Source organism: Molothrus aeneus, chromosome 18, assembly GCF_037042795.1.
Source record: "Molothrus aeneus isolate 106 chromosome 18, BPBGC_Maene_1.0, whole genome shotgun sequence".
Classification (NCBI taxonomy): domain Eukaryota; kingdom Metazoa; phylum Chordata; class Aves; order Passeriformes; family Icteridae; genus Molothrus; species Molothrus aeneus.
In genome coordinates this window covers 5,337,864-5,362,723 of record NC_089663.1, presented here as the reverse complement: position 1 = coordinate 5,362,723, position 24,860 = coordinate 5,337,864, and the positions used below count along the sequence as shown (strand labels likewise).

The window sequence follows — 24,860 nt, the reverse complement described above, 5'->3', positions numbered from 1 at the left end:
AAGAAATACTTGTGTTTTTTGCTGTGTTGTTGGTATGATGAGCATCACCTTCAGCTCCTCAGCAGTTCACCAGCCACCTCTTGAACCAGGCTGGCTCCTTCCACCTACTGTGGTGGGCAGAAGAAAATTTTAGAGTTTAAACTTGTAAATGGACAAAGTTTGTGGACTTGAAAAAGGAAATCTTCTGTGTGTGATGGGGAGTTTGGGCTTTGGAGGAGAAGTTGAATGTCCTCACACAGGTGATGACAATGGGAGGAATACGTGATCTACAAGTCTTTGGTTTTCTTTAGGAGTACAAATCCATTCCTGCAGTCAGTGTTTCCAGTGGGGGTCTTTCCCTTGTCCCTGGCAATTCCCTCTCTTGTCAGAGGTGTAGCTGCTGCCCTGGAGTGTTTGCAATCCTTGTGGCAGACCAGCTGGCTGCTCCTGCAGGAGCACTTGGGAGCTGAGCACCAGCTGCTTCTGGGCAGCCAAGGGAAGGTGTGAACACTGGAAATGAAGCAGTGGAGAGAATAGCAGCAGCAGCAATGTGGTAACAGGTAGAGAGTAGTGTACAAGCCCGCTGTGAGCAGGATATGCACACACCAGTTGTGTTTGATAACAACCAGACTGTCCTGGGAGCTTTCCCTGTCCTGTGCTGGAGAGTGGAGAGAAAGGGGGAGGCTACAACAGGGGCGGGGCAAACTGGGAGTGGAGGAAAATCTCAGAAACACAAAACACCCCATGTTGGAAGTGACCCATCAAGATAATTTAATCCAGCTCCTGGCCCTGCCCAGGACACTCCAACAATCCCACCCTGTGCATCCTTGAGAGCATTGTTCAAACGCTCCTAGAGCTCTGGCAGCCTTGGGGCCATGCCCATTCCCTGGGGAAGCTGTTCAGTGCCCAAAGAAAGCCTTTCCCAAACATCTGGGTAGCAAACCTGTTCTTTTCATTTTTCCTTGATGGTTAATAAGAGAATTCTGTCTGGTTGAGAGGCAGTAAATGGCAAGTTTCCATATTCTGCTTTTGTTCATTTGGACAAAATAAAAATAAAAACCCCATTTGTTAAACGTGCAATGTCACAATGTGAAACTATTTCAGCTTTTCCAGTAAGTCACTGGTTTTCTTAAGTACTGTGGTGCTTTGTTTATGACTTTCAAGTGGCCAACTTTTGGGCTGACACTGATCTCACGTGGCCACAAAGCAGCCTGTAGGAAATGAACCTTATTCACTCTCCCTGTTTGTTTTTTTTTTCCTTTCTAACTTGTAAGATGACAATAAGATAACAATAAGGCTTGAAATGTAATGAAGCTGTTGGAAATCAATAGAATAGAAATGAATAGAAGTGGGTCAGGTTGTGGTGGAAACCTAAATGCAGGGGTAAGCCAGGTCTATTCAATGCTGTTTCTAAATTATTTTCCTTGAAGGGGAATATATGAATAGGAGGATTTTTGAACTTGAATTGAGGAATTAAGTAATGAAAATGAAACAAACTATGACTATAACTAAATTATGAAGTGATCCAATGACTCTTTTCTTCCTTTTTGTTTCCCATAGGCCGAACTCACGGGCATCAAATGGCGTAGGTACAACTTTGAAGGCCATGGGGACTGTGGGCCCATCATTTCAGCTCCAGCCCAGGATGATCCCATCCTGCTCAGCTTCATCCGCTGCCTGCAGGCCAACCTGCTGTGCGTGTGGCGCCGGGACGTCAAACCTGACTGCAAGGAGCTCTGGATATTCTGGTGGGGGGACGAGCCCAACCTGGTCGATGTCATCCACCGCGAGCTGCACAGTAAGCCACTCTTTGCTTCTCAATTTCCTCCATTTTTTCCAGTGAAAAATGATTTTTTAAAAATGCTTTAACTTGCTACCTTATGTGATTTTGTCATAGTTCATGTTTTAAGACCTACAGGAAAACAAAAAACCTGTAAATTTGACTTTTTTTGCCACGTGATAAAATGCAAAGTGAAACTTGAACTCAAGAAACCTGTAGTCAATATCATGACTTGGATTTTTGTGGAACCTCTGAAAGTAGAGTATGTTCTAGTTCCAAGGGATGATGATGATAATAATAATAATAATATTAATAATAATACCTCAGCTCTGGCATAAGGTGGAATAAATATGGAGTCAGGTGAACTCCATGGCACCCCAGGTAAATCTGTGAGGTCAGGACTTGCTCGTGCTGCAGGATTTGAGCATGATCCAAGGCAAGTTGCAACAAGTGAGTGGAATGGCAGGTAGGTCAGAGGTGACAGTGATAATTTGGTGATTATAGGCTTTGTGCAACTGGGATTGTCCTCAGAGTCACCAGAATGTGGGGCCTTAACATGATAAAGTTACTTCTACTGTGTCTGTTGTGATCCTGTTTGGGTTTGACTATATCCAGTGTGTATTATTTTATTTTCAGTGGTGTATTGCTGCTATGACAAGTCTTAGTTTGCCTGAACTACAAGGTGTTTTATTAGGCTGATGAATTTTACCTCCATTTTCACCTTGTGTCTTGCAAGAAAACAACTGAAGTTCACCAGTTCTTGAATAATAACAGTAGTTAAAGAAACCTAAGACAATCATGAGGATCAAGTTCTGGTTTCTTGCAATAATTTTTTATCCTTGTGGCCTTTAGACCTTCTGGTGACTTGGTGATAAAATTTGTTTCAAGTACACAGAATATTTTCTTTATCAAGTGTGCTTGAGTTGTCCTTTATCTCCCACCTGTACCCTGCACTGTTTAGTCCTGGGTTATGATAAATTCATTTATTTTCATTCTGTTCTAAGCACAGTTCCAAACTTCCTGCTTTGATGGCTGCCAGATTGTTAATTTGGCACCAGAGCCTGTGAAATCACAGATATGGAGGCCTGAGTACCTTGGGGTGTGTTCCACACAGGTAGCCCTGTGATCATGTATAATTAAAGAGATGGCTCACAAGTGCTGTGCTGAGCCATTCCACTGACATTCATTTTTTATGAGGCACCTGTTTTGAATGAGGGATGGGTAATATTTCTACTTACCCAGCAAAGCTTTAATAATATATGCTTTTCTCTTAGTGAAATATAGTTTATTTAATATTTCAAATGCAGTAGATGGGACTTAAGTGTCTTTTTATTTGAGGAGAGTTGCAGGTGATGCTTCTGTTTCTGTAAATTGATGGAGCTTGTTTATATCTAACATCTTGGTTGCAACAATGTGATGCTGCTTCCAGTGGTGGTGGTCTGGAAATCCACTTAAATGTCTGGACAGCTGAACCTGCACTATGGGGCAGAATATAGCAAAGCAGCACTGTCACACATTGTCTGCCTTGTTCAAAATTGTATGGAATCACAGAATTATTTAGTTTGGAAAAGACTTCCAAGGTCATTGAGTCCAACCTGTGTCTGATCCCCCAGCTGGAGCACTGAGTGCCACATCCAGGTGTTCCTTGGACACCTCCAGGGATGGGAACTCCACCACCTCCCTGGGCAGCCCCAGCCAATGTTTAACAACCCCTTCCATGCAGAAATTCCTCCTGGTGTCCAACCTGAGCCTCCCCTGGCATACCTGAGGCTGTTCCCTCTCCTCCTGTTCCCTGGGAGCAGAGCCCGACCCCCCCGGCTGTCCCCCCCTGTCAGGAGCTGTGAGGAGTCAGAAGGGCCCCCCTGAGCCTCCTTTTCTCCAGGCTGAGCCCCTTTCCCAGCTCCCTCAGCCCCTCCTGGGGCTCCAGCCCCTTCCCCAGCTCCATCTCCTTCCCTGGACATGCTCCAGCCCCTCAAGGTCCTTCCTGAGCTGAGGGGCTCAGAACTGGACACAGCACTTGAGGTGTTCCCACATCCAGGCTGGAGCCTTCAGAGCAGTAACTTCTGAGTGGAATTCAATCTGAAACTCGTTTGTTGTCATGTGTGTAAATCCTTCAAGGATAGATTTCCTTGTTCTATATTAAAAGCACATTGAAACACTTGTAGTGACTTATCAGATATAGTTCAAAGTGATGTAAATTGTGTAAGTGTTGTACATTTTCTGCTGATAGAGCTCTTGGGCTCTGTTCAGTACATTTTAGTTCAAACATCAGTATTGACAAAATTTTGAGCCTCACATTCAGTCAGAACAAGGCATTTATGTCCATTGATTCCTCGAGACAGGACAAAGGACACAGTTTGTGTTCACTGTTTCATGCAGCCAGAAGGCAAACTGAACAAGTTTATTCTGTTTTTTATGGTATAAACAGGCCACAGTACTGAACTATTTGATAGTTGAAATTAGCTTCCTGAAAATATAAAGGGCTTTTCCATGTGGGTATACAAACAGAAAACAGGAAAGTTACTGAAGCAGAGTTTTCCTTACCTGTCAGCTGGGCCAGAGTAACATGATGCTTTTTTCTGGTATAACCTACTCAGGAAATGAGCTGCTTTGGCTTAAAATGCTGTTCCTGCAGGTTGGATTGTCACTGTGACTTAGAGTTCCATGGCCAGAACTTTGTTGTTGTGCTGTCACATCTTCAGGAGCACAAGTCCCAGGAATCTGCTGCAAATCCAAGAGGAAGACTAGAGTCTCTCCAAAACATTGACATCTGAGATATAGGGACTATAGGGAATAAAGCCTGTTAGTAAGATCATGTATTCTTATCAAGAATAATGTTTTGGATTTCTCTTCTTCGGCCTAGGACTTGTGTGTTGAAAGTGAAATATTTTATTGATAACTAAGTTTTAAAGAATTTAATTTTAAATATTATGTTTTATTAATTCAAGTATAAATTATAATTTTTGATTTTTTTTGTGGATAACTGAGTCAGTGCAATAGTGCTGTATGATAGTTACTGCTTTCAGTAAACAGGAAAAGTCCAAACTGAGGCTTTGCTTTCAGAAGCACTGCAGAAACTTTTGCTCATGAACTCTTTATCTTTATAACATTGAAGATTTGGTAAACAACAAATCTGCCATTAATAAAAGAATTTCAAATAGTCATAGGAAAACAACTTAGTGGTTGTAAACAGGAGGTATGAGGAGAGTTGTTTATGTAGTAGCTTTCCAAAACTGTGGATAATTAAATGCTGTCATGGGAGATTAAGTAAAAACAATTATTTGCAGAGCAGTTATAGATCAGTGGAGTGGTTGGATTAACCAGGCAGCTGGGAACTTCAGAACTGTCTCTTGCACATTCTCCTACATTTCTTCTTCCTACCAGCCTTGACTGTGGTGTTCTGGTTTTTATTGTGCTGGCATTTAAAACTGGATGAGAGGTTAAAGACCTTTATTCAATCCTGGGTGGAAAAAGCTGATTGGGGTGGGGTCAGTGAGTGAGGAAAAACTGGAGTGATTCTGTAAGTCTGAAAAAGTTGGGCACGCTTAAGTTTGTTGAAGTTTGGTTTTCTGAAGGATAAATGCTTTTTAATGATATTGCCTGGAGAGGTTTGGCAACTGTTCCAGCTCTGGTACCTTTCTCCACAAATCTTTTTTTTTTTTTTTTTTTACATCACACAGAAGAAGTGGAAGGAGAGGAGGGAGTGTCTGACTGTTGGCAGCGTTTTTGACAGGAACGTTGTGGATTTGCAAGTTGCAGAGCTCTCATTTGCATTTGGTGACCAAATACCATCTGGAGCATCGCAGAGAATTTAGACTCAACTCTTGGGTTTTCTTTCTTCTCTCACCCCTGCCCTAGACCCTGTGGGTTCCACAGAGATTATAGGAAAGGGAGATCTGTTCCTCAGTTCTCTTCTTGGCTTTTCCAAAGAGCACTTTGCCCTGACATTTTACACCACTCCAAGAGTTGGACTTGATGATCTTGTCTCTTTCAACTCAAAATATTCTGTAATTCTCTGACAGTTTTGTCTATAATCTCTGATCTGGATTTATGGATCTATTCCACTTTGTCTGCTGCATTTGTGGTACAGAATATTGGAATTCTCAGGTTAATACAGGGATTATATGTACCACTACTGAGAATACAGGTTGGTGACTGTAAGCACAGCACTGGAGGTGGACTCTGGAAGGCTGGGAGGATGTGAGACAGGAGCTTGAAAATGAATAAATTCTGGGTGTTTGATAGTTCTTTAGGTAAAACTGCATCTTCCAGCTTAGTAGCTTGTGTGCCTGAACTCACTGATTCTGGTAGGTATTTGGGATTTCCATCGATATATTGCACTTGATCCATTAATTTCTGGAGCTCCTTCCCCAGAAATATGATACTATTGCACTTTCTGCTGTGTAGAATATAAGAACTGGGATGGAAATGCTTATGAAGAATAGATGATCTTGAATGAATTAGGCAAGTCTTTCCTGAAGGATTATTGTACATGATCTTTGCAGCTTGGTAAGTTTAAAAACGTAGCTGAAATTTGAGCTATGACAGGAAAAACCTGGAGCTTCAGCTCGTTCCTGTTTATGAATTCTTGGCATATCAGGCTGGCGCAGCCGTAATCCCCTGGTGCTGATAAAAGCGAGCAGGGAAAAATGCTGCCTGTAGGAAGAGCTGTGTGCAGGGCACCCACATTAACCCACGTGGTTGTGCCCCAAATTAATTTTTCTTACTGTTTCTCTGCCTGAAATTTGCTGATTTTTACCTACAGGAAAGCAGAACATGTCAACTCTGTTTTTAAGGATTTTCTCCTGAGGAGAACAACTTGCCCCAGAACTCAATTTAGTTGTTTTTATTCCTGCTAGGAAGGGTTCTTGATGCTCCCTTATGAACTGCCAGATTTCAAAGTTTCATTTAGCAGTCAAGTCAGTGTTTAACCTGTAAATGTTTAGTAGTTGGTGCTTGTCAGCATTTAGTAGGGATTAAAGAAAAATAAGGGAAAATTTGGAAAAAATGATATTTTTTGGTTCCAATAATGTGAAAGAGAATAAGGTAGTGAAAAATCTACTTTCCATCTCAATTTGAGCCTATTTAAGGTTCTTTCAGGGTACGATATTATTTCTGCAATTGTGAGGAACTGGGAGCTCTGTCAGGAATTAGAGTCTCTTCTAAGCTGTGTGTAGTGAGATACGTTAATTATTGAATGAGGAGATGTTCCTGTCTATTCAAACACATTTGGGAAGCAATGCGTGAAATGAAGGCTGAGCCCCCTTGCTGTGAAATGGGTGTTCAAATCAGAGTGCTCCTCAGTCCTTTCATTCTACCATGAGGTTATGGCAGTGGGCAAGAAGGGAGGGAGTTGCTGCTGGAATTGCATTACAGCTGACTTGGAGACTTCCTTGGATTTGCCCAAATGTTATTCCTGGGATCCCTGGGCTTTGGTGAAAGCATGGGATGTGTATTACAACAATTTTCTGTACTCTGAGTAACTCCATAAACCCCAGAACTCTTGTCATGCCCAGTGGTACCACGAAGGAGAGCAGCCAGGACATGGAAAAGCAGTTCACGAACAAGGAATAAAGGATCTGAAATGCAAGGCTTTTGGAAGCCTTTCCATTTAAAAAGCAGCAATGAATATCAAGCAGCTGAGTACCACTTATTAATAATTTGAAGTGAAATCTGAAAATGGTTAATTGCCGGTTCTTGAGCGCAGAGTGGAATTAACAAGTAGGTTCCTGTGACAGAAGACTTTATTGGAATATTAAGTTGCTGAAAAGTCTGTTTCTAGCTTGATTATTTTCAATAAGATAAGTAATTTGCATTTTCTTAATTGCCTAGCATAGATTATTCCCAAAGACATGAAAACAAAGTTCAACTTTTCCATTCTTTTGGCAAGAAGATGGGATTGAAAAGTGAATTCCTACTTTCTCAGCCCACAGAATTGTTCTGTGACCCTTATATCTGATGCTGGTAATTGGTGTCCAGTGATTGCCAGTTGAAGTTCAGCTTAGACAAAATAAACTTTTTCTTTTAAGCAGGCATATTAAATGAGGTTATTATGCCATCATTTGGGATTAAGGAATTGCTTCATGGGAAAATGCCAACTCCTTTTATACACATGAAGTTGACAAGAGCCTTATTGTGTCTGGGCGAGATGTCTTCATTTTGTTTTGCTTTCTTTTAAAAATAAATGTTTTTCTCACCACTTCTACTCCTTTTACTTGAAAGTTGGTTTGTGGGAGTCTTTAAAAAAAAAAATTAAAATTGAGTGTCCTGTTTGGAATTCTGATTGCACTTACCTTTGCCTTAATTCCTCTTTCCTTCAGTGGTTTTGTCTCCCTATGAACAGGGAATCTCAGTGTTCAGAACAGGATCCAATGAGTACATGTGGTATTTGTGAATTCATTACCAATTCTAGTAAAGAAATGGACCTTACTGATCCTTGTGGGTCCCTTCCAGCTCAGGATATTCCATGGATCATTCTCACATAGTGTGTTTTCCCTCTTCTTACAGCTGGCAATATCTAAGGCTAAAAAGTTATTTAAAAGTCTGAAATCTACCAAAGGGCCATGTGTAAAAAAGCCTAATGCTTTTTGTTGTTTTATTTTATTTGTATCCCTCAAGAATTATCATCCTAATTTTGTTCATGGCTGGGAATTTGGAGGTTTTCCTGTTAATTGCAACAAATTACCTTCTGGAAACAGTTTAGAGGAAAGACACTGATGGAAGGCAAAGCCAAGAAATTCTCTACTGAATCCATGTGCTTCCTCATAGTCTTTCTGCTTTCCAAATAGAAGCTCAGTTTGACTGAAATAATTGAAATTTTGAGTAATTAACCTTTAGGTTTTATTTGCCACACAATAGTTCTTGTTTTTTTCTGGTGTTTTTGTGAGAAAAGGAGTTGGTATTCCAGAGGGAATATGAACAGCTGCCTTCTGGAGGGAAATTTGATGGTCCTTTGGCAGAACTGTTTCAGCAAGGCCAGAGTCAGAGCAAATCCAGGATATTTAAAGTGGGATAGAGCTGTGGGAGTGGAACTGCCTGGAAAGCACTGGAATTCCAAGCAAGGTTCTGATAGCTGGGAATCCCTCCCAATAACAGCAGAGTGAGGTGTTAATACTGAATCCAGGAGAACTATTGTGTAAAATGGGCTTGGAATTAACTGGAGTGCTGAGAACAAACTCAAGTCCAAATTTTGAATGTAAATAAAATTGATGTGTTACCACAGGCAATTTGGTGAACCACGTAATTAGGTTTTTTCCATGAAAAACGAGACATTATGCTGCAGCTGCAGCAAAGCAGTATGTAAAGGATTTATATTCTAGTTATATGAAAATTAAACAATCATTAAAATACTGTATTTTTTAAAGTGCTGCTCAGGGAGGGGGGAAATGAAAAAAATCCAATCAGTAGAATTTATTTTTCAGCAATGTATTGGGCAATATCAGCCTCAGTAGTTGATGTTTTTTCCTTTAGGGAATCTCTTTTTCCAGTGAAATGAACTCACTTAACTGTGTGAAGTAAATCTACGTTAGCTTGAAGTGAAATCTGCATTAATAGGGCTCATTACTAATGTTTGTATTTGGAAGTATTGAGTAATTCTAAGAACACAGGGTAAGCTCTACTGGAAAATTTAGACTTTAAAAATAGGTGAAATGCCATCTTCTGAAGAAAATTGTTAAAAAATTGCATACGATTGTATTTTGGTAATGGCATTTTTAGAATAATTAATGAACTTTAAGTGACAATGACGGTGCTGGATTGCAAACAGAAAACACTGAAACACAGCTCTGCTGATGTTAACACATCGTTCCTCTTAAGAGAGACATGGTTTTCATTATATAAAAGTCAGTTTCTTTATAATGAAGTTCCTGTTAAAGGTCATAAATCTTACTACAGCATTCTTGTACCCCAAGCCTGAGACTGGTTTCATTTTAAGTGGGCTTCATTTTACACCTGCACTTACTTATCCTGGGATTTGACTGTAATCTGTAGGACAAGTGCCTTGGATAGCTGGCAGTGTGTCCATGTGGCAATTCCCAGATGTGATCCATGGCTCGGGGTGCCAGTGATCAGCCAGGAAAATGGGGAGGGAGGCAGCTTTGGAAATGTGACGTTTGTTCCTGATGTTTATTGAAACCCTGGGCCCTGAAACTGGAATATGGCCTTTCCAAAGAAGCAAACAAAACCATATTTCTGTGTGGAATGAAGAGAGGAGCAAGTGGAAAACAACTGAGTACATGGGATAGGTTAAGAATGAGGGTGGATTCTTACCTTTGCTCTTTGCCTGTGGGAAGTGGGGGTTTCAGAAGGAAAAGGCTGGAGTTGTCCTGTTAGTTAAATATTAGTCTCTTGGTTAAAAAAAAAACCAAACAAGCCAACCAAGCACCCGTGTGTTGCAGTCACCCATACAATGATAAGTAGAGCTTTGAGTGGAACAGTATAAAATTGATTTTCCAAGGCTGAAATGCTCAGTAGTTTGAAGTAAAGGTACAAACCAGAGGAAAGGCACGCTGCAGGGTGGGTGGGCACAGCTGAAATGCTTTTGCCTCTTTGTTGATGTAAATCATGTTTAAATGTGTCCTTGGAGCTGAGCAGGAGCTGCAGCCCCAGCCCAGGTCTGGGTGCTGAGCCTGGCTCAGAGCAGCAAAGGCTGCAGTGCTGCTTTGGTCCCAGCAGTGCCCTGCAGCTGTCCCTGTGCTCTCTGGGCTCAGGGCTGCTGGGAGCCCAGCACAGTTTCAGTTTCTGTTCCCGTGCTGAGGGCTGGGAGCTCCCTGAGCTGCCTCTGCCTTGGCACAAGCCCAGTGCTGGGCTGGGCCCTGGCACAGGCACCTCCAGTGTTCCCTGACTGTCCTGACAGCCATTCCTGCTCCACCTTCACAGCCCTGATCTCTCTGCTCCTCCTGGACAGTGTTTGCACCAAATCCTGGGACATTTATTGCTTTGGAATAGTCAGTGACCCAGAGGAGTCAAAGTGAAATGCTTAGAGTTTTTATAACAAATTGATGGGTGGATCATACAAATAACCAGGCAAAAGTAGCCCTGTAGATTCCTGGAGAAATTGAAATGTGAATTTACTATATTAAAGTGCTTATATTGATAAACTTGGTCTTAGAAGGAGGAGCAGAAGGTGGCAGGTGTGGCAGTTTCTAAGCAGGAAATAAATATCAGATTTGCAATAAAACATTTCTATTTTGTAGTTGTTCCATGACATTCTGGTTACCTCTGAAACACAAGTAATAGAACACCTTTCCCACCAGGGAAACTTCCAGTCATAGGTGATGAAAGGGTCTCTTTATAGGATTTTTTTTTTACTGGAATGGCTTTAACAATTTAAAGTACTTATTCTTTAAAGCTCTCTAAAGAGATGGGAAGTATGGACAGTGTTATTGTGTCAACAGGAGCAGCAGAGTTTGGAGTCTGATGGGTTTATGGTTCTGGGGAGCTGGAAGGAAAATTTTTTGGTCCTTTTGGAGTTTGACAAAATTTATTCTATGCAATACTTGGCTACATATGTCAACGAAATTCTCTGGAATCTGTTCTCTAAGGGAGCTGGAGGGGAAGTGTGTGGTGTTTGTCTGCCCTGTCATTTTTTTTTGGTCTCTTCTATATGAAAAGGATGTGATTTCTGATATTATGGTAATGAGCAGTGTGACTGCAAAGCAAGTTTGGCTTCTGTATTTGAATGATGTCCTCTGCTCTTATTAAGGGATGGAGTCAATGTAGGACTGTGCTGGGATAGAATGGTGAAGGGCTTAACTGACAATCCTGCCCTTTCCAGAGATATTCCTGAGAGTTCTACCACTTTAACTGGCTGCTGGTCAAGAGGAGTCTGTGTTCCTGACAAAATCTTTATAGGTTTTCTTTAATGTGTAGTTGGCTTATTGAAAGATAGCATTTTATTTTTATTTTGTTCTAACATTATAGTTGAATAACTTAGAAGTAACTTAAAGATTCTCCTGCCATCCCTAACAGCCCTGAGTTAGGAGTCTAATTTGGATTTTCTATACAAAGCAAATTAAGATTTCCATTGCTGCACCATAGTAAAATAAATTAAATACTTCTCTCAAACTGGGCTGTCCTGAAGTGGTGTCACCATCGTTGCTGCTGGTTCTTTGCTGGTGTTGGTGCTTCCAGCTTCAGTAAGGCCCTCTGGTCCTCTGCACAAACCCACGGAATTAACCCAGCAGGGTTTTGCAGTCCAAATGGAGGAGTTCCCACTTGTTTATTCCTGTTCTTTGGGAAATAATGTATTCAGGAACTAATAAGCAGGTGAGGTAAAGCTGAGAGTAATGAACAGCAGTGTGCTTGAGAGATCTCCCCAGAGAGCCTTTGTACCTGGACAAGCTGTCCTTGGAAGTGGAAAACTTCCAGACAGATATCCCCTGTCCCAGGTGTATGTGGAATTATGGCTCAGTCTCTCTCTGCCTTTTTCCTAAACTAAACCAGACTGCAGGAAGCATTATTTTATTACTATTTCTTTTGCTGTAAACCACAGTTAAGGCCTGGAAAGTGTGAAGAAAAATGTTTTGCCTGCAAGACTGTTACTGCTTAGTCTCAAAAGTAATGCACTCTAGTACTGAAATTCCTAATCCCTCCCCTTTTGGGATAGGGGTTCCTGCCTGGCCTTGTCCAGGGAGGTTCTCAGTTAGCCCACAAAAGGGTAATTGGTGAGCAAACATTACACTCAGCACTGTTTGCTTGTCCTGTCCCAGACAGCTGCTGTAGGATGGCTGAGCCTGGAGGTGAGACACTGCTCACATTCAAGGGCTCAGATTATTGTGTGGGAACAGCAGAGACAAAAGATCCTGGTGCTTAGAGGTACGCTAAATATATATATTTGTATTAAATAAAAAATCATTGCTGCCTTAAAAAAGTGATTTTTGAGTTTAATATAAATTTACATAAGTTCAGTTCTTCAATGAGTTCTTCCAATTATTTTACCCATTTATTTATTCCTGCATAGTAAACATGCCAGCAAACCTGTGTTATAAATCCCCTAGAGAAATGTTAATTTGCTTCATTTTCCCTCTTCAGGTACTGACTATTGTTTACATTTTGTCATTAATGCACTGAACAGGAGTTCCTGTAACTTTCTGAAACTCAAAATGTTAAAATTAAGCACCAACCCCAAATTGCCACTTGCTGCCTCTTTAGGATTCCCGCTTGTCCTCCCCAAACATTGGAAGAAGCAACTGAATTTTATTAGTAGCTTCTTGTGAATTTACTTCCTTTGTTTAATTGACATGTAATCACTTCACTGAAAAAGTGGAGACCTTGGATTACTGGTACATTGGGAAATCTGGAAGCTCTTCATTGTCCAAGATGCCATTTTCTGGAGCTGGCTGGATATTAGTGTTGTGATGCTGATGTAGCCAAAATAAGAGGGGCTGTGGAAGGAGCTGCCCACAGAGGAGACTCCGTGATTCATTTCTGTGTGAGTTCAGAATCTTCCTGTGCTCAAACTGCTGAGCTTGGGAGTTCTCTGCTGTCATTTGTCTTTGTTTTAATGGGATTAAGTAATTATGTGTGCATTTTCTTTCAACTAACCAGCCTGATAAAAGCAGGCACAACTGAAGAGCCCATAAATTGTCAGCTCTTCTGTTCCAGCAGAAGTGCTTTGATGGCTCTGCAGATTTTATGTCTTGGTGCATATATTTAGCTGCCCTGCTAAGGTGAGTAAGACTAGAGAGCAGTTGATGTAATCGATGAGCTGAGGGTCTCCCCTGGGGAACGTGCCTGGGGGAAAGTGGATCTCAGCTACAGGGCAGTTCTAAAGGAGAAATCCCTGGCACTTCCAAGCAAAACAGAAGCTCTTCTTCCAAACACTGGATTAACTTCATTGGAACTAATAATGTCTGGTATCGATATTTTGGCTGTATCAGTCTTGGGTTCAAATTTTGCTGCTGCTTTGCAAAACCTCTGCTTGTGTCCTGCAGCTGTTAAGACTCTGTAGTTTTTTGTAAATTTGACATCCATCTGATTTTTCACGTAGGAACTGCTCCCCGTATCGTGGCATCTGCAACCCTTTGTGTTTAATGAATTCATCAGGTGTTTGCTATGTGATATCATCAAACCACTTAATTCTTTTCAGAACTTCATTCTTTCTGCATGGTGTGTTTATGCATTCAATTTTATCTTTACTATTAATTCAAATTAAGTCTTGGTTTGAGAGTTTATGTAATCACTTTAATGAAGTGGCTATGCCTGCTCACTGCTTCTTGTTTATTTTAAATATTGGTCTGGGGAAGTAAAGGTTTTAATGTATTCCAAATTATAACCAGCAGTAACTATGCAATAGTCCTCTATTAATTCAGTTTTAAGAGCTCTGCATATAAGATGACTTTGACACTATTGTGCTGTCTCATAATTTCATGTGAGAACAGGCTGTTGTTAATTTGTTTTCCTGTTAGTCCATATGTGTCAGAGGCAAAATTTGTCATTCCTCTTCTGGCTTGAAGTTGTGCTGTCAGCAGATCTACTTCTTTTCTGGAGTTTCCCTATTACACTTAACAATGCAGTTTCTGCGTTTTTGGGCTTGTGGCCACTTAATCCCAGGTATCATTTTAAATTAACATGTTAGGATGAGGAATTATTTACTGCATCCTAAAAGTTACTTTTCTTGTCACTTATACAGTTTGTTAAAAGCTTTCTGTGGTTACTTTGCACATGTTAAGTGGTCTTGGTTTAGGAACAGTGACTTGTGATGGAAATCCACAACTTCCCAATGCCTGTGGGGCCAATAATCAGTCCAGCCCCCTTGTTTGCCTGTCTTACACATGGAACTGTTGGTGTCCTGGCTTCCTCCTGCAGTGGACAAGTTCTGTGGGAATGCTGAACTCTCAGATCCTTACACCCTCCTTCCCTGGCTGTTTGCAGTGGTTTGCAAACCACACCAGTGGCTGCTCTTGCTTTGGGATCTGGAGCTGCAGATCTGACTGGAACCAGGAACTGGGAGCTGCCTCAGCCAAAGCTTTTGTGTTCAGCTTTTCCCCCCTGGCCACCCGCTCTAAGCTGTGAAGTTATCCAGGATGTGGGATGGAGGAGGAGGAGGGAGCCCTGCTGTAAGTGCTGTGCTGAACAAGCAGGCAATGCAAATGTGAATGGAAGGGAAGGTTGGTTATTGCTCCACCTTGTCTCTGTGTTCTGGGAGCTGGGCAAATTGGAAAAAGGAGACAGAGCTGGTGTGGAACTGTTTTAAACCAGCAGATACCCAGTTTCCCCTCCCATTGCTCACACTACTCCCAGCTAAGTCTTTCTGCTAATCTTCATGTGATTAAGAATGTTGGATGGTGACACAAAGAACTCTACAAAGTAATGCTTAAGGATATCCCGCTGTGTGCATTTGATGCCACATCTGGGATGAGATTATAAATAAATAAATGAAAAGGAAAAAGAACAAAAGAAAATACAACCCTGAAATCCCATGAACTGTAACTTTTTAAAGCCTTTGAATATAGAGTGCTTGAGGAAAATGGAAGAAGATATTTTGTACAAATATATTAGAAAAGAATACAGAATGCATTTGGAGTACAAAGACTCCCAGAGTTTTATTGGCTGTGGTTGTTGTCAGTGTTCACAAAACACAGTCAGCATGGCCCCAGTCTGTCACTGTGACATGTTGAGCATTTGCAGATGTAAATCCCCATCATATGTCAGAAATATGACATTTTGCAATCAAATAAAAACACACAGAAACTTGGGATTCACAGAACTTTCTGCCATGTGCCATAACTCTGGCCATAGCTTCTGTTCAGCATCACAGCTACCCAGTGGATAAAGGGAATTTTCAAAACCATATGTGCTGTGAAAATGGGGCTGTTTATGTAATGATAGTTTGCTTAATGGGAGCTTTGCAAAGAATTGACTGTGCTGTGCAGTGTCCAAGAGGGTGAGACACAAAGGAAGTGGCAGGCACAGCCATCATAACCTGAAATCCCATCATCAGATTTTTGTGAAAGTGGATTCAGCTTTTCAGAGCTCAGTATTTCATTGCTGCCAAAAGAACCCATTTTGTACATACCAGAGGGGACAGAGCAGTGAGAATTGGTGATTGCCCAGCATTTATTGTTCCTCAATACCAGTGTGATAGTTGGGTTTGTCACTCACCTGCAGTGGGTGCATTGCTTGGTGGCATTAGGCCCTGGTGCTTATTCCCCTCAGGAGGCACCATTTGTTGTGACAGCAGGTATTTGTGTCACATGCCCTGCTTTGGATGTGTGAGGGATGTGTTGCACCCTGACCTTGGTGTGCAAGCACAGCAACGTGTTCAGCACGTGTGGCTGAGCTGAGCTGATTTTAGCCAAGTTCCTCCTCTGCAGGGCTGGGGGCTGCAAGTCACCCCTAAATGCTCAGAGTCCCTGTGTTTCAGCATGGCTTTGAGGTTTGAAGAGATGTAGCAACTGGAGGTGTGTAGGTTCTGACTGAGGATGCACATTTCCTTGAATTCCATGAATTTTCCACTCTGAACAGCAGTGGTTCTGTGAAGGGCTGCCTGTGCTCCTGGCCCATCTATTAAGCTAGACCATCAACCACCCTTTTCTCTCTGAGTTAATAAATATTTTAACATTTCATCAAAATTTATTAAATAAAAAACGACCCACACTACAGAATCCAAATATAAAGGGGCTTTTTTGGCTGTTATCTGGAATAGAGCTGGGAAAAGATAAGTAGCCTTTAATGCCTCTTGGATTCCTCTCTGATTTAGCCTTATAGGAAACCTGGTAATGCTTGGCTTTGTGTTGTTCTGGTTTAAAACTAAACCACTGGATTCTCTGATTTACATAGCAGAAATTATTTTGCTATTATTCTATTTACATTAGTATTTCCTTGTGTATTTGTTAGGCAAATGAATTCCTTGTTAAATGGCTGGGAAGAGGATTTCGAAACACTGGGATTAGTTCCTTTCTTTTGGAAGAAATAGTTAACAAATAGGAAAATGCTCGTGGAGAGCCGAGTTTCTGGCAAGCCCCGGCGGTACAGAGTGTACTGAGCTGGAAATGTTGCCGAGTTAGCACAAACTGTCTGATATAAAAGGCACGTTTTTGTTATAAACACTGCCTGCTCAACAGAGTTGTTGGTCTTACAGAACAGCTTTAAACAGGGACTGTTGCTTTTGAGTAATATTAAATATTTGTCTTCTGGTGAATGTTTTCTTAGGAAAAATCACTGTAGATAGCAAACAAACCAATTCTTTTATTATCCAGTATAAGTGCATTTGAACTTCCTTGTTTTTATCTTGACTGTTTCACTTGAATTTATGTGTTTTTGGAGAGGTTATTTTTCACTTGAAAAAGTTTTGGGTTATTTTTCTTCAAAAAAAAAAAAGTATTTGTACAGGTGTCTTCAGATTTCAAAACAGGCTTTGTTCTTTCTGAGCTTTGTCTTGTTGTTTTTCTGGCTTTGTACTGACACTTTGTGGCTGTTTCTGTGGTGTTTCAAATGACAGGAGTCACAACAGCAATGGAAAATAGCAACTTAAATAAACAGTTTCAGGAAGTATAAAGCAGGGTGAGTGTGGAAACCTTCCCCAGCTCAAACCCTGTACAAATGTTTTCTACAGCTCTGCCCTGGGAGTAGATTTATAGGAGGAAGATATGAGGCTTTTAGATTTATTTTCTGTGGCTTTTTTTCAATAGTAAATGCTGTGAACAAGATGTATCTAGACACTATATTTTGTGAACAATCTGGTGGGTATTAAGTTATAATAAGCATCAAATTTTCTTTTTACTGTACAGGGTGATTGGTATATTCTCAATTCTAGGCTGTGTCACCATTGCTCACTTGATCCTGCAGTGTATAAATTACTTTTTTCCAGCTGTCTTTGTGTAGGCAATCAAGAAGGTGATGCCATCCTTTTTCTTTCTTTTCTTTGTTTTGTGTGGTAGTACATAGTAAGAACAGGATGGAAAAAAAGATAATTTTGGAGCCAAGTTCCATTTTTTTTTATTTATGAGAGCTGGTTTAGAGTCAGGGATGATAATTTCTATCTGTGTGAAGATTTGTGGCTGTGTTGGAAGAAGAGCACAACACATTAATTTAACTTATCTCTTTAAAATTTCTCCCCAATATCCAATATCCCATCCATCCCTGCCCTCTGGCAGTGGGAAGTGGTTCCCCATGCCCTGTCCCTCAAGGCCCTTGTTTCATTTAGGTCATTTCTGAGTGTCCACGTGGAAGAAACTTTTTGGAGGGTAAAAAAGCACAGAGGGGCAGCTTTGGGTTTAGATCATAACTGAGCAACATGTTTATCCTCTCCTTAACAACAAGGCAAATCTAATTACTTAATGCTTAACCAATGAATCAAAGCAAACCTTAATCCATGCCTTTTCTTTTGTGCAAATTAAGTGGGCATGTCATTATTTAAATATCCAACAAGATTCTGGAAAATTTGATTAAACCTGCTAAGAAAACCTTGTGAAATGCAGGAGAGGTGAAGGAAGAATTACACTGCAGTTGAGCATAAATAATTATTTTTATCAAATAGCATTGCTCAGTAATGATGTGTGTGATTATATTTCTTTTCTTCTTTGCTTGTTTTGTTGAGGTTTGTGTTTTTACTTCTGTGTCAGTCTCCTGCTGTCTGTTGGGGGGAGATGCTGTGCAGTCAAATACTTTTTGAGTGAGAAAAAAAGGAACTTGTTTTTTGCTGATAATCCAGCCAGACATCAAGGGAAGAAAATATCAAAAGGAAACTTATTAGTAGTCAGCCAATTTTGTTTGGAAATGAAAGATTTGGAAATTACAGGCCAGTCTGAAAGGAAGTTGTTTTCCCTGTAAAACATGGCCTTTTTCACTTTAAATGCTGCATTTTGAGAGCCCCTGGCTGTTTGTCCTTGCACACTCACCCTGTGTGGATTCCTGTGCCTTGCCACTGGGTAAATGATTAGCAATGGGAAAATGTTACACAAGAAATACTTTGGAATGTTAATTGTAAATCTAATTATTTCCTTCTAAAATGAACCTGAAGCAAATTTCTAGTAACTGTTATTAGGAGGAAAGAGAGGTGGGAGTATAAAGTAGCTGAAACTTGGGGTAGTTGAAAGGGGATCTGGTGATTTGGGCAGAAAGGAGAACTTTCCACTGCAATTTCTAAGATATTTTGGAGGATAATTGAAAAGGAGATTTTGTTTCAGAATACTCCATAGCTTTATTTTAAATATGGAGTCACACAATCATTTAGGTTGAAAAAGACTTTTGAGATCAGGATATTTTGCAGCTTATAATGGAGCAGCTCATAGGATCAGGTTGTGAAGCTGATGCGTTTCTCCTCAGAAATAGTTTTAATTAAACTGTTCAAATTTTAGATCAAAAAATCTATTTGGAAAACTGAAGGAAATGCAGTTTTGGCTTCCTGTGTTTGATTGGGGGATGTGTGGGCAGCTCTTGTGTCAATCAGTGCTCATTTAGTGTGGGAGTACAGGTGGGTCAGAGCTCACTTCCTCTGACACCACTTAAAAACCCAACACACAGAAGGCTCACAACACCCTTCTTCCCCCAGCAGCTCACACCTGATTTGAAGTTTTCAGCTTCTCTGTTTTTAAATTTAATTTTAAAATTTAAATATCTTGAAATTTATTGGCCAATGTAATATTATTTCAGCAGTAACCATGTGTGAGTGCAAGAAAAGAGTCCCAAAAGAACTCAGGCAGACTAATTTAGAGTTAGCAACAAAACTGAAAAATAAAAATTTCAAGCAATGCTTGCTACAAATTCTCTTGTTTTGCTACTAGTAATTTAGAGACTCATTTGCTGTTTTCTAAAATACATGAGAAACTACACAAGAGCTTTGCAAAACAGAAGTTCTGCCAAAGAATAAACAGTTGTGTGTTTGTATCCCTGTGTGTCTGCAAAACTGGGAAGTCAGGATTATCCTTCCTGTTTCAAGCGGACATAAAACTCACCCTGAATTCTTAGTGAATATCTGGGACTCTGTGTGTGTTGAAGGTGGATGTAAGAAATGCTGATGATCATGGGAGGAATAAAGTTGTTCTAAACTGGGTTAGAAATGACTCCTTCCCACCCCCTTTCAGTGTTTGATATAAAAAAAGAATCTGGTAGAAGATCTCTTCGCTCATTCTGCCCCAGCAAACCACAAGAAGAGAAGCTGTTTTTAACTAGATGACATATTTAGTAGTTGCCTTGCCAAAAAAACTTTTTCCTTTCAAACTGGAAATAGTTTTTTGTTCTGAAATAATGATCTTTATTATCTGCATCACTTTTTTTTTCCTCTGAAGCTGGTCCCTTCTTCGTGGAAGTTTATTTTTGTAAGGCTTTTCCAGATTTAGGAACTGCATTTGGTGACTCATGGGATTTTTTTTTTCCTTTGCTTTCTGCCAGGTAGGAGCAGCTGTGTACTTGGTAATTAGCTTACTCTGCCTTTGCTTAACCACTGTGCTCTCACTGTATTCTGGCTGAGGGGGAAAATGCTACATTTTTCTCCTGTTTGTTTTTTGTGTTCAGTCTACAAAAGCCAGTTTCACCAAGCCCTTGAAACAGCCAGAATATTTAAATAGAGCATCGAAGTAAAAGGAGGGCTGTAGAGCTGCTGTAAATAATTCTTTTTTTCCCCCCCTCTGTGTTCACTTTCTCTGAACATGGTCATTCTGGACAGTATTGTAAGAGCACAGAGGCAACAAAAAGCAGATGGTTACTATAGTTTCAGTGAATGGAGCCAGTTTTACTTGGCTGAAGGTGTTTTCTAATTTCTGTCCTCGTGCCTAACATTCATGAAAGGCCCTTCTGAACGCATTGAAGTCCTGACTGTTTTCATATAACATTTGATCTCTTTTACCTATAAAAGCACAAGGACCATCTCTGATGTTTTTAAGTACATCCTTATGCCCAGGGTTTTATTGCCACTGTGGTTGACTCACATGTGTGGAGGAGCACCACCACTTTCCTTATGCCTTGTCCAGAAAAGTCATGGCTGCCCCTGGATCCCTGGAAGTGTCCAAGGCCAGGCTGAATGGGGCTTGGAGCAGCCTGGGGTAGTGGAAGGTGTCCCTGCCATGGCAGGGGGTGGCACTGGATGGGCTTTAAGGTCCCCCCAACCCAGTCCATGGCTCTGTAATTCAGTGACAAACAACACCTGTAACCATGGGCAGAGTTGGATACACTTGAACTTCAGGAAACAAAGCAGCAGCCACAGCTTCCTTGTGCCCAGCTGGGGCTGTGCTATGGGAAATTAATTGGGATTGCAGAGGAAGTGATTAGATGACATTTTCAGGAAGCTGCAGTATGTCTGTGGTCATCTAGTGGATGATGGTGAGGATGAAGCTGTGTTATGATTAAACAGACACTTGAAAATGTGAAAGTTTGCTGTTGTTTCATTAAATGAGCATCTGTTGCAGCCTTGTTATTTTAAAGCTCATTTTACACTGCTTAAATCTGAATTTTCTTTGTGAATTGCATAAAGCAAACCTTTCTCCTTGTCCATATGTGGCTTCTTATGCTGTGAGATCGTAATGTCTTTTGTGTGAAACTTGCTGTGTCCTGCCCTAATACTTTGTCAGGTCTGTGACAGCCGATTTGGTAGCTGTGAATAGCTGTGAACCCAACTGAAATTCCTGTCACTTGAGGGGCTCAGGAGGAAGAATACTCAGCAACAGCCTCCCCTCCACCAGGATGAAGGATCTGCACAAACGTCTGCCAAGGAGAAATTGCAAGAGATGGCCTTTGCAGTATCTGCAACATTTTATTTTGCTTAGTGTTTAATATTGAAGCCTGAAATGGGTAGAAGAGGTTTTGCAGAGCATAAGGGCTGACAGCAGCATCCCCAGGTGGGTCTGGGCATTTTGTCACTGCCAGATGCACATGGATGTGCTTTGTTCCCGTTCCTGGTGTTGTGGAGCAGAGTTTGACAGAAATTATCTATTTTAGTGTGTGCACACAAGTGCAGGTACCAGTGTTCAGGCAGAGGGCTAAAAATTACTGCTTAAATCTTTGATTTAAATTCCATGGAAGTTTCATGGAACTTGCATGACTTTCTGAGAGCAAAATTGTAAAACACTCAAAAAACAAAGTCCAAGACAAGTTTTGTGGCTTAGGTTTGTTCAGTTCTTCTTTCCGCACCCCCGTGCTTGTTCTGTACCTTCTGTCAGGAGTTTGGCATCAGGGGAGACAAAGGTGATATTTTACAAGGTCTCTGACTCTAAGGAGATGTGGCCAGTGGGGCTTTGGGGTTTGTTGTGTTTGTTTTCTTTTTTCTTTTCCCAACCCTTATCTCCCGGCTGCCTGATGGCAGGAATTTACTGCAGGGCTCTGACCTCTGCCCTGCTGGCCCAGGCACAACCTGGAGTAACACTTTAAACCCTGAGTAGCTCTGTAGTAGTTGGCAGACTCGTGGAAAAGGTTTTTTGTTCAGAAGCCGTGCCCAAAAATATTTTTCAACTTTAAAAAAAACATTTGTTATAAATTCAAGTGTTTTAATCAGAATTGGTGTTTACTGTGGCATCACTGCAGTGCTTCCTCTCTGGAATTGTTGAGGTTTTTAGCCCATGGCTTGAGTTCTTAAGCCATGGGGAAGCAGAAACCCTTCGGCTGATATTTTTTAATTACTTTAGTAGCTGAGGAGTGTTTGTATGTATCCACACAAATACATATATTTAATATATAAGAAAAGCAGCATTTGGTTGGAGTACTAAGCATCTGTTGTGCTTCAGATTCAATTAGCAACTCAACATCTTCATAAAAATACCCAGCACTGTTCACAGTTAATGAGTATTTAATTTTATTAAGGTGCACACTTGGGGTGTGTGTGGGCATGTGAATTCAGAAAATACTTGGAGTTTGCTAATTGTACGCTACTCATACTGTATTAAAAATCAGATTTTAGTACTGCTCTGCACTGTGCATTGTGACTTTGGCATTTCTCAGGTGTTCATTTTGGCAGTAGTGCTGTTTTCTGATAGTTTTTTCAGTATTTGAATTGGCATGTAGAACTGAGTGGAGTAAACAATCCCAACTATTTTAAATTACAGTTATGATTTGTTTTTTAAGATTGGATGAAAATCAGCTTAAACCTCCTTTGTGCCAACACTGGAATAGCAAGTAAGAAAAGAATTACCATTTAAAAAACAGTGACTGGGAAGAATCTGCAAGTGAATTGTTTTGATTAATTGGTACCACCTTGAGCTGATGGGACTTTATATTAAAATTTATTCCTTACTTTAGGGAACAGATTTTTCCTTGATAGGTGTTATTGTGACTGTAATAGTACTTTTGCTTTAGAAAATCATCAGTTTTGTTGTCTTTCATGCTCTCTGTAATATGCCAGCATAATTTGGCATGAATCCACCTGGATTTTTTTCTTATTCTATTGCTCTGTGAGAAAAGACAGAACAACTGGAATGGTGAAAAACATAGGAGAGGTGATGGGAGCTGGAGCAGGACAGGCAGAGCCCGTGAGGTTGATGGCTCCTCAGAGAGGTCCCTGGTGATAAAAGGTTTGGAGGAGCGGCTGATCCCCTGAGGGCTGTGCAGCCCTTCAGAGGGACCAGAACAGGTGGGAGAGATGGGCAGAGAGGACCCTTTGGAAATCCCACAAAGGCAAATGCAGGTCCTGCACCTGGGCAGGAACAGCACCGGCAGAGGCTGGGGTGACCTGTGGGAATCAGCTCTGTGGAGAAGAGCTGGGGTGCTGAGTGTAAATGAATACATGGGGTGGAATTTTAGGAATCAGGTGTCCTGTTGGAGACTGAAGGCTTTGGAGGGCTACAGAGACACCAGAACAGTTGCAGCTATAAAAGCCAACAGAGAACATTTTTTTTTGATATGGAGAATGAGTGTTAAAGTCAAAGGCAGGATAGGAAATAATGTGAATTAGGGAACAGAGATGACCCTGGTGCTTTGTAGACATAAACCTACTCAGAGTTCAGTTGTTGTCTTGAATTTTCCACCCACACCTTCCCCTGTCTCAAAATTTGGCTTTAATAAATGCAGTTTATACCTCTGGCTAGAAGCCAGATGGGCAGTTCTGAGAGAAACTGGTGCCAGGACAGGAAGATCCCACAAAGAGTTGCTATTTCCAGTTAAAAGGTTGGTTAGACTCAAACGCTGAGGAGGCTTTACGCAATCTGTGGGGAGAGAAACTAATGATTCAACAGTGTTTCCAGTTAAGAAAGTTATTAACTATTCCTGGCCTTGTCCCTTCATCTTCAGGGAGCAGCTGTTCAAATCCAACCAGGCAAAACTCGAGCAGCTTATCTAAACCAGGTGGCATGAAAGGAACTTCGGTGTGCAGAAGAAAATAAGTTTTGTCTCTAGGCAAACAGATTGGTGCAGGGTTTATCTGTGGCTCTGTGCTCCTGTAGGCCCCGAGAGCAGCCAGGTGCTGATAACTATCAAAGATAGCTGGACCAGGTCAGGCAGCCTTGTTCCTGACCCAAAATACAGCCTTTAGCCCAGATCAGAACCTGAGATGGGATTTTGGAATCACAGAGCTTGATCATTCTGCCTTGTACAGCAATCCTGAGATATTCAGAATTCGTGCTTTTACTGCTGAATCTGATTGCCAGCAGGCTGGGGTGGAGCAGGGGATGCTCAGGGAATCATGACTCCAGTGCTGTTTGGGAATTCCTGTTCAACCCTGCCAGCCTGGCCTGGAGCTGCATACCCCACTCCTTACATGCTGAAATGAATCAAAGTTGTTTAGTCTGCTTGAGTAACCAGCATTCCTGGGGTCAAATAAAAATTCTCTGTGAAGCAGATGGAGCAGTTCAGCCCTAATTGCCCAGCTTGCTTCAGATTTCCACAGCTCATATTTTTGTGTAACATCAGCTTTTGAAAAGTCAGAAAGAGAAAAGAAATTAATAGACAATAACTAAATTCATAAAAAATCAAGAGACTGAAATAACACAGTTTTATTCCTGCTACCCAGAAGGCAAAAGTTTATTAAGGATCTGCTGGAGCTTCAGCTGCTTTCCTGCTTAGTTCTGCAGAGGATGTGTCCAAACCCTAAATATGTTAATATCCCAAAAGGGTGACACAGGGTTTTTCCTGTTGTTAAGACCTGGAAGACTTTGAGGTTTATAAATATAAGGGGGAGTAATTACAAGGTACTGTACTGTATTTATAGTGGTCTTTTAATAAGTAATAAAATTACAGA

General features: G+C 41.0%; 1 protein-coding gene across 1 annotated transcript in view; it reads left to right on the top strand.

The window, feature by feature from the left end:
* The window catches only part of MED13L (mediator complex subunit 13L), a 163,863-nt gene that overhangs the window by 17,275 nt on the left and 121,728 nt on the right, over positions 1–24,860 (top strand). Inside the window, exon 2 of the mRNA XM_066562240.1 lies at positions 1,540–1,777. Coding sequence (XP_066418337.1) covers positions 1,540–1,777 — 238 coding nt within the window. The remainder of the gene's footprint in view (positions 1–1,539; positions 1,778–24,860) is intronic.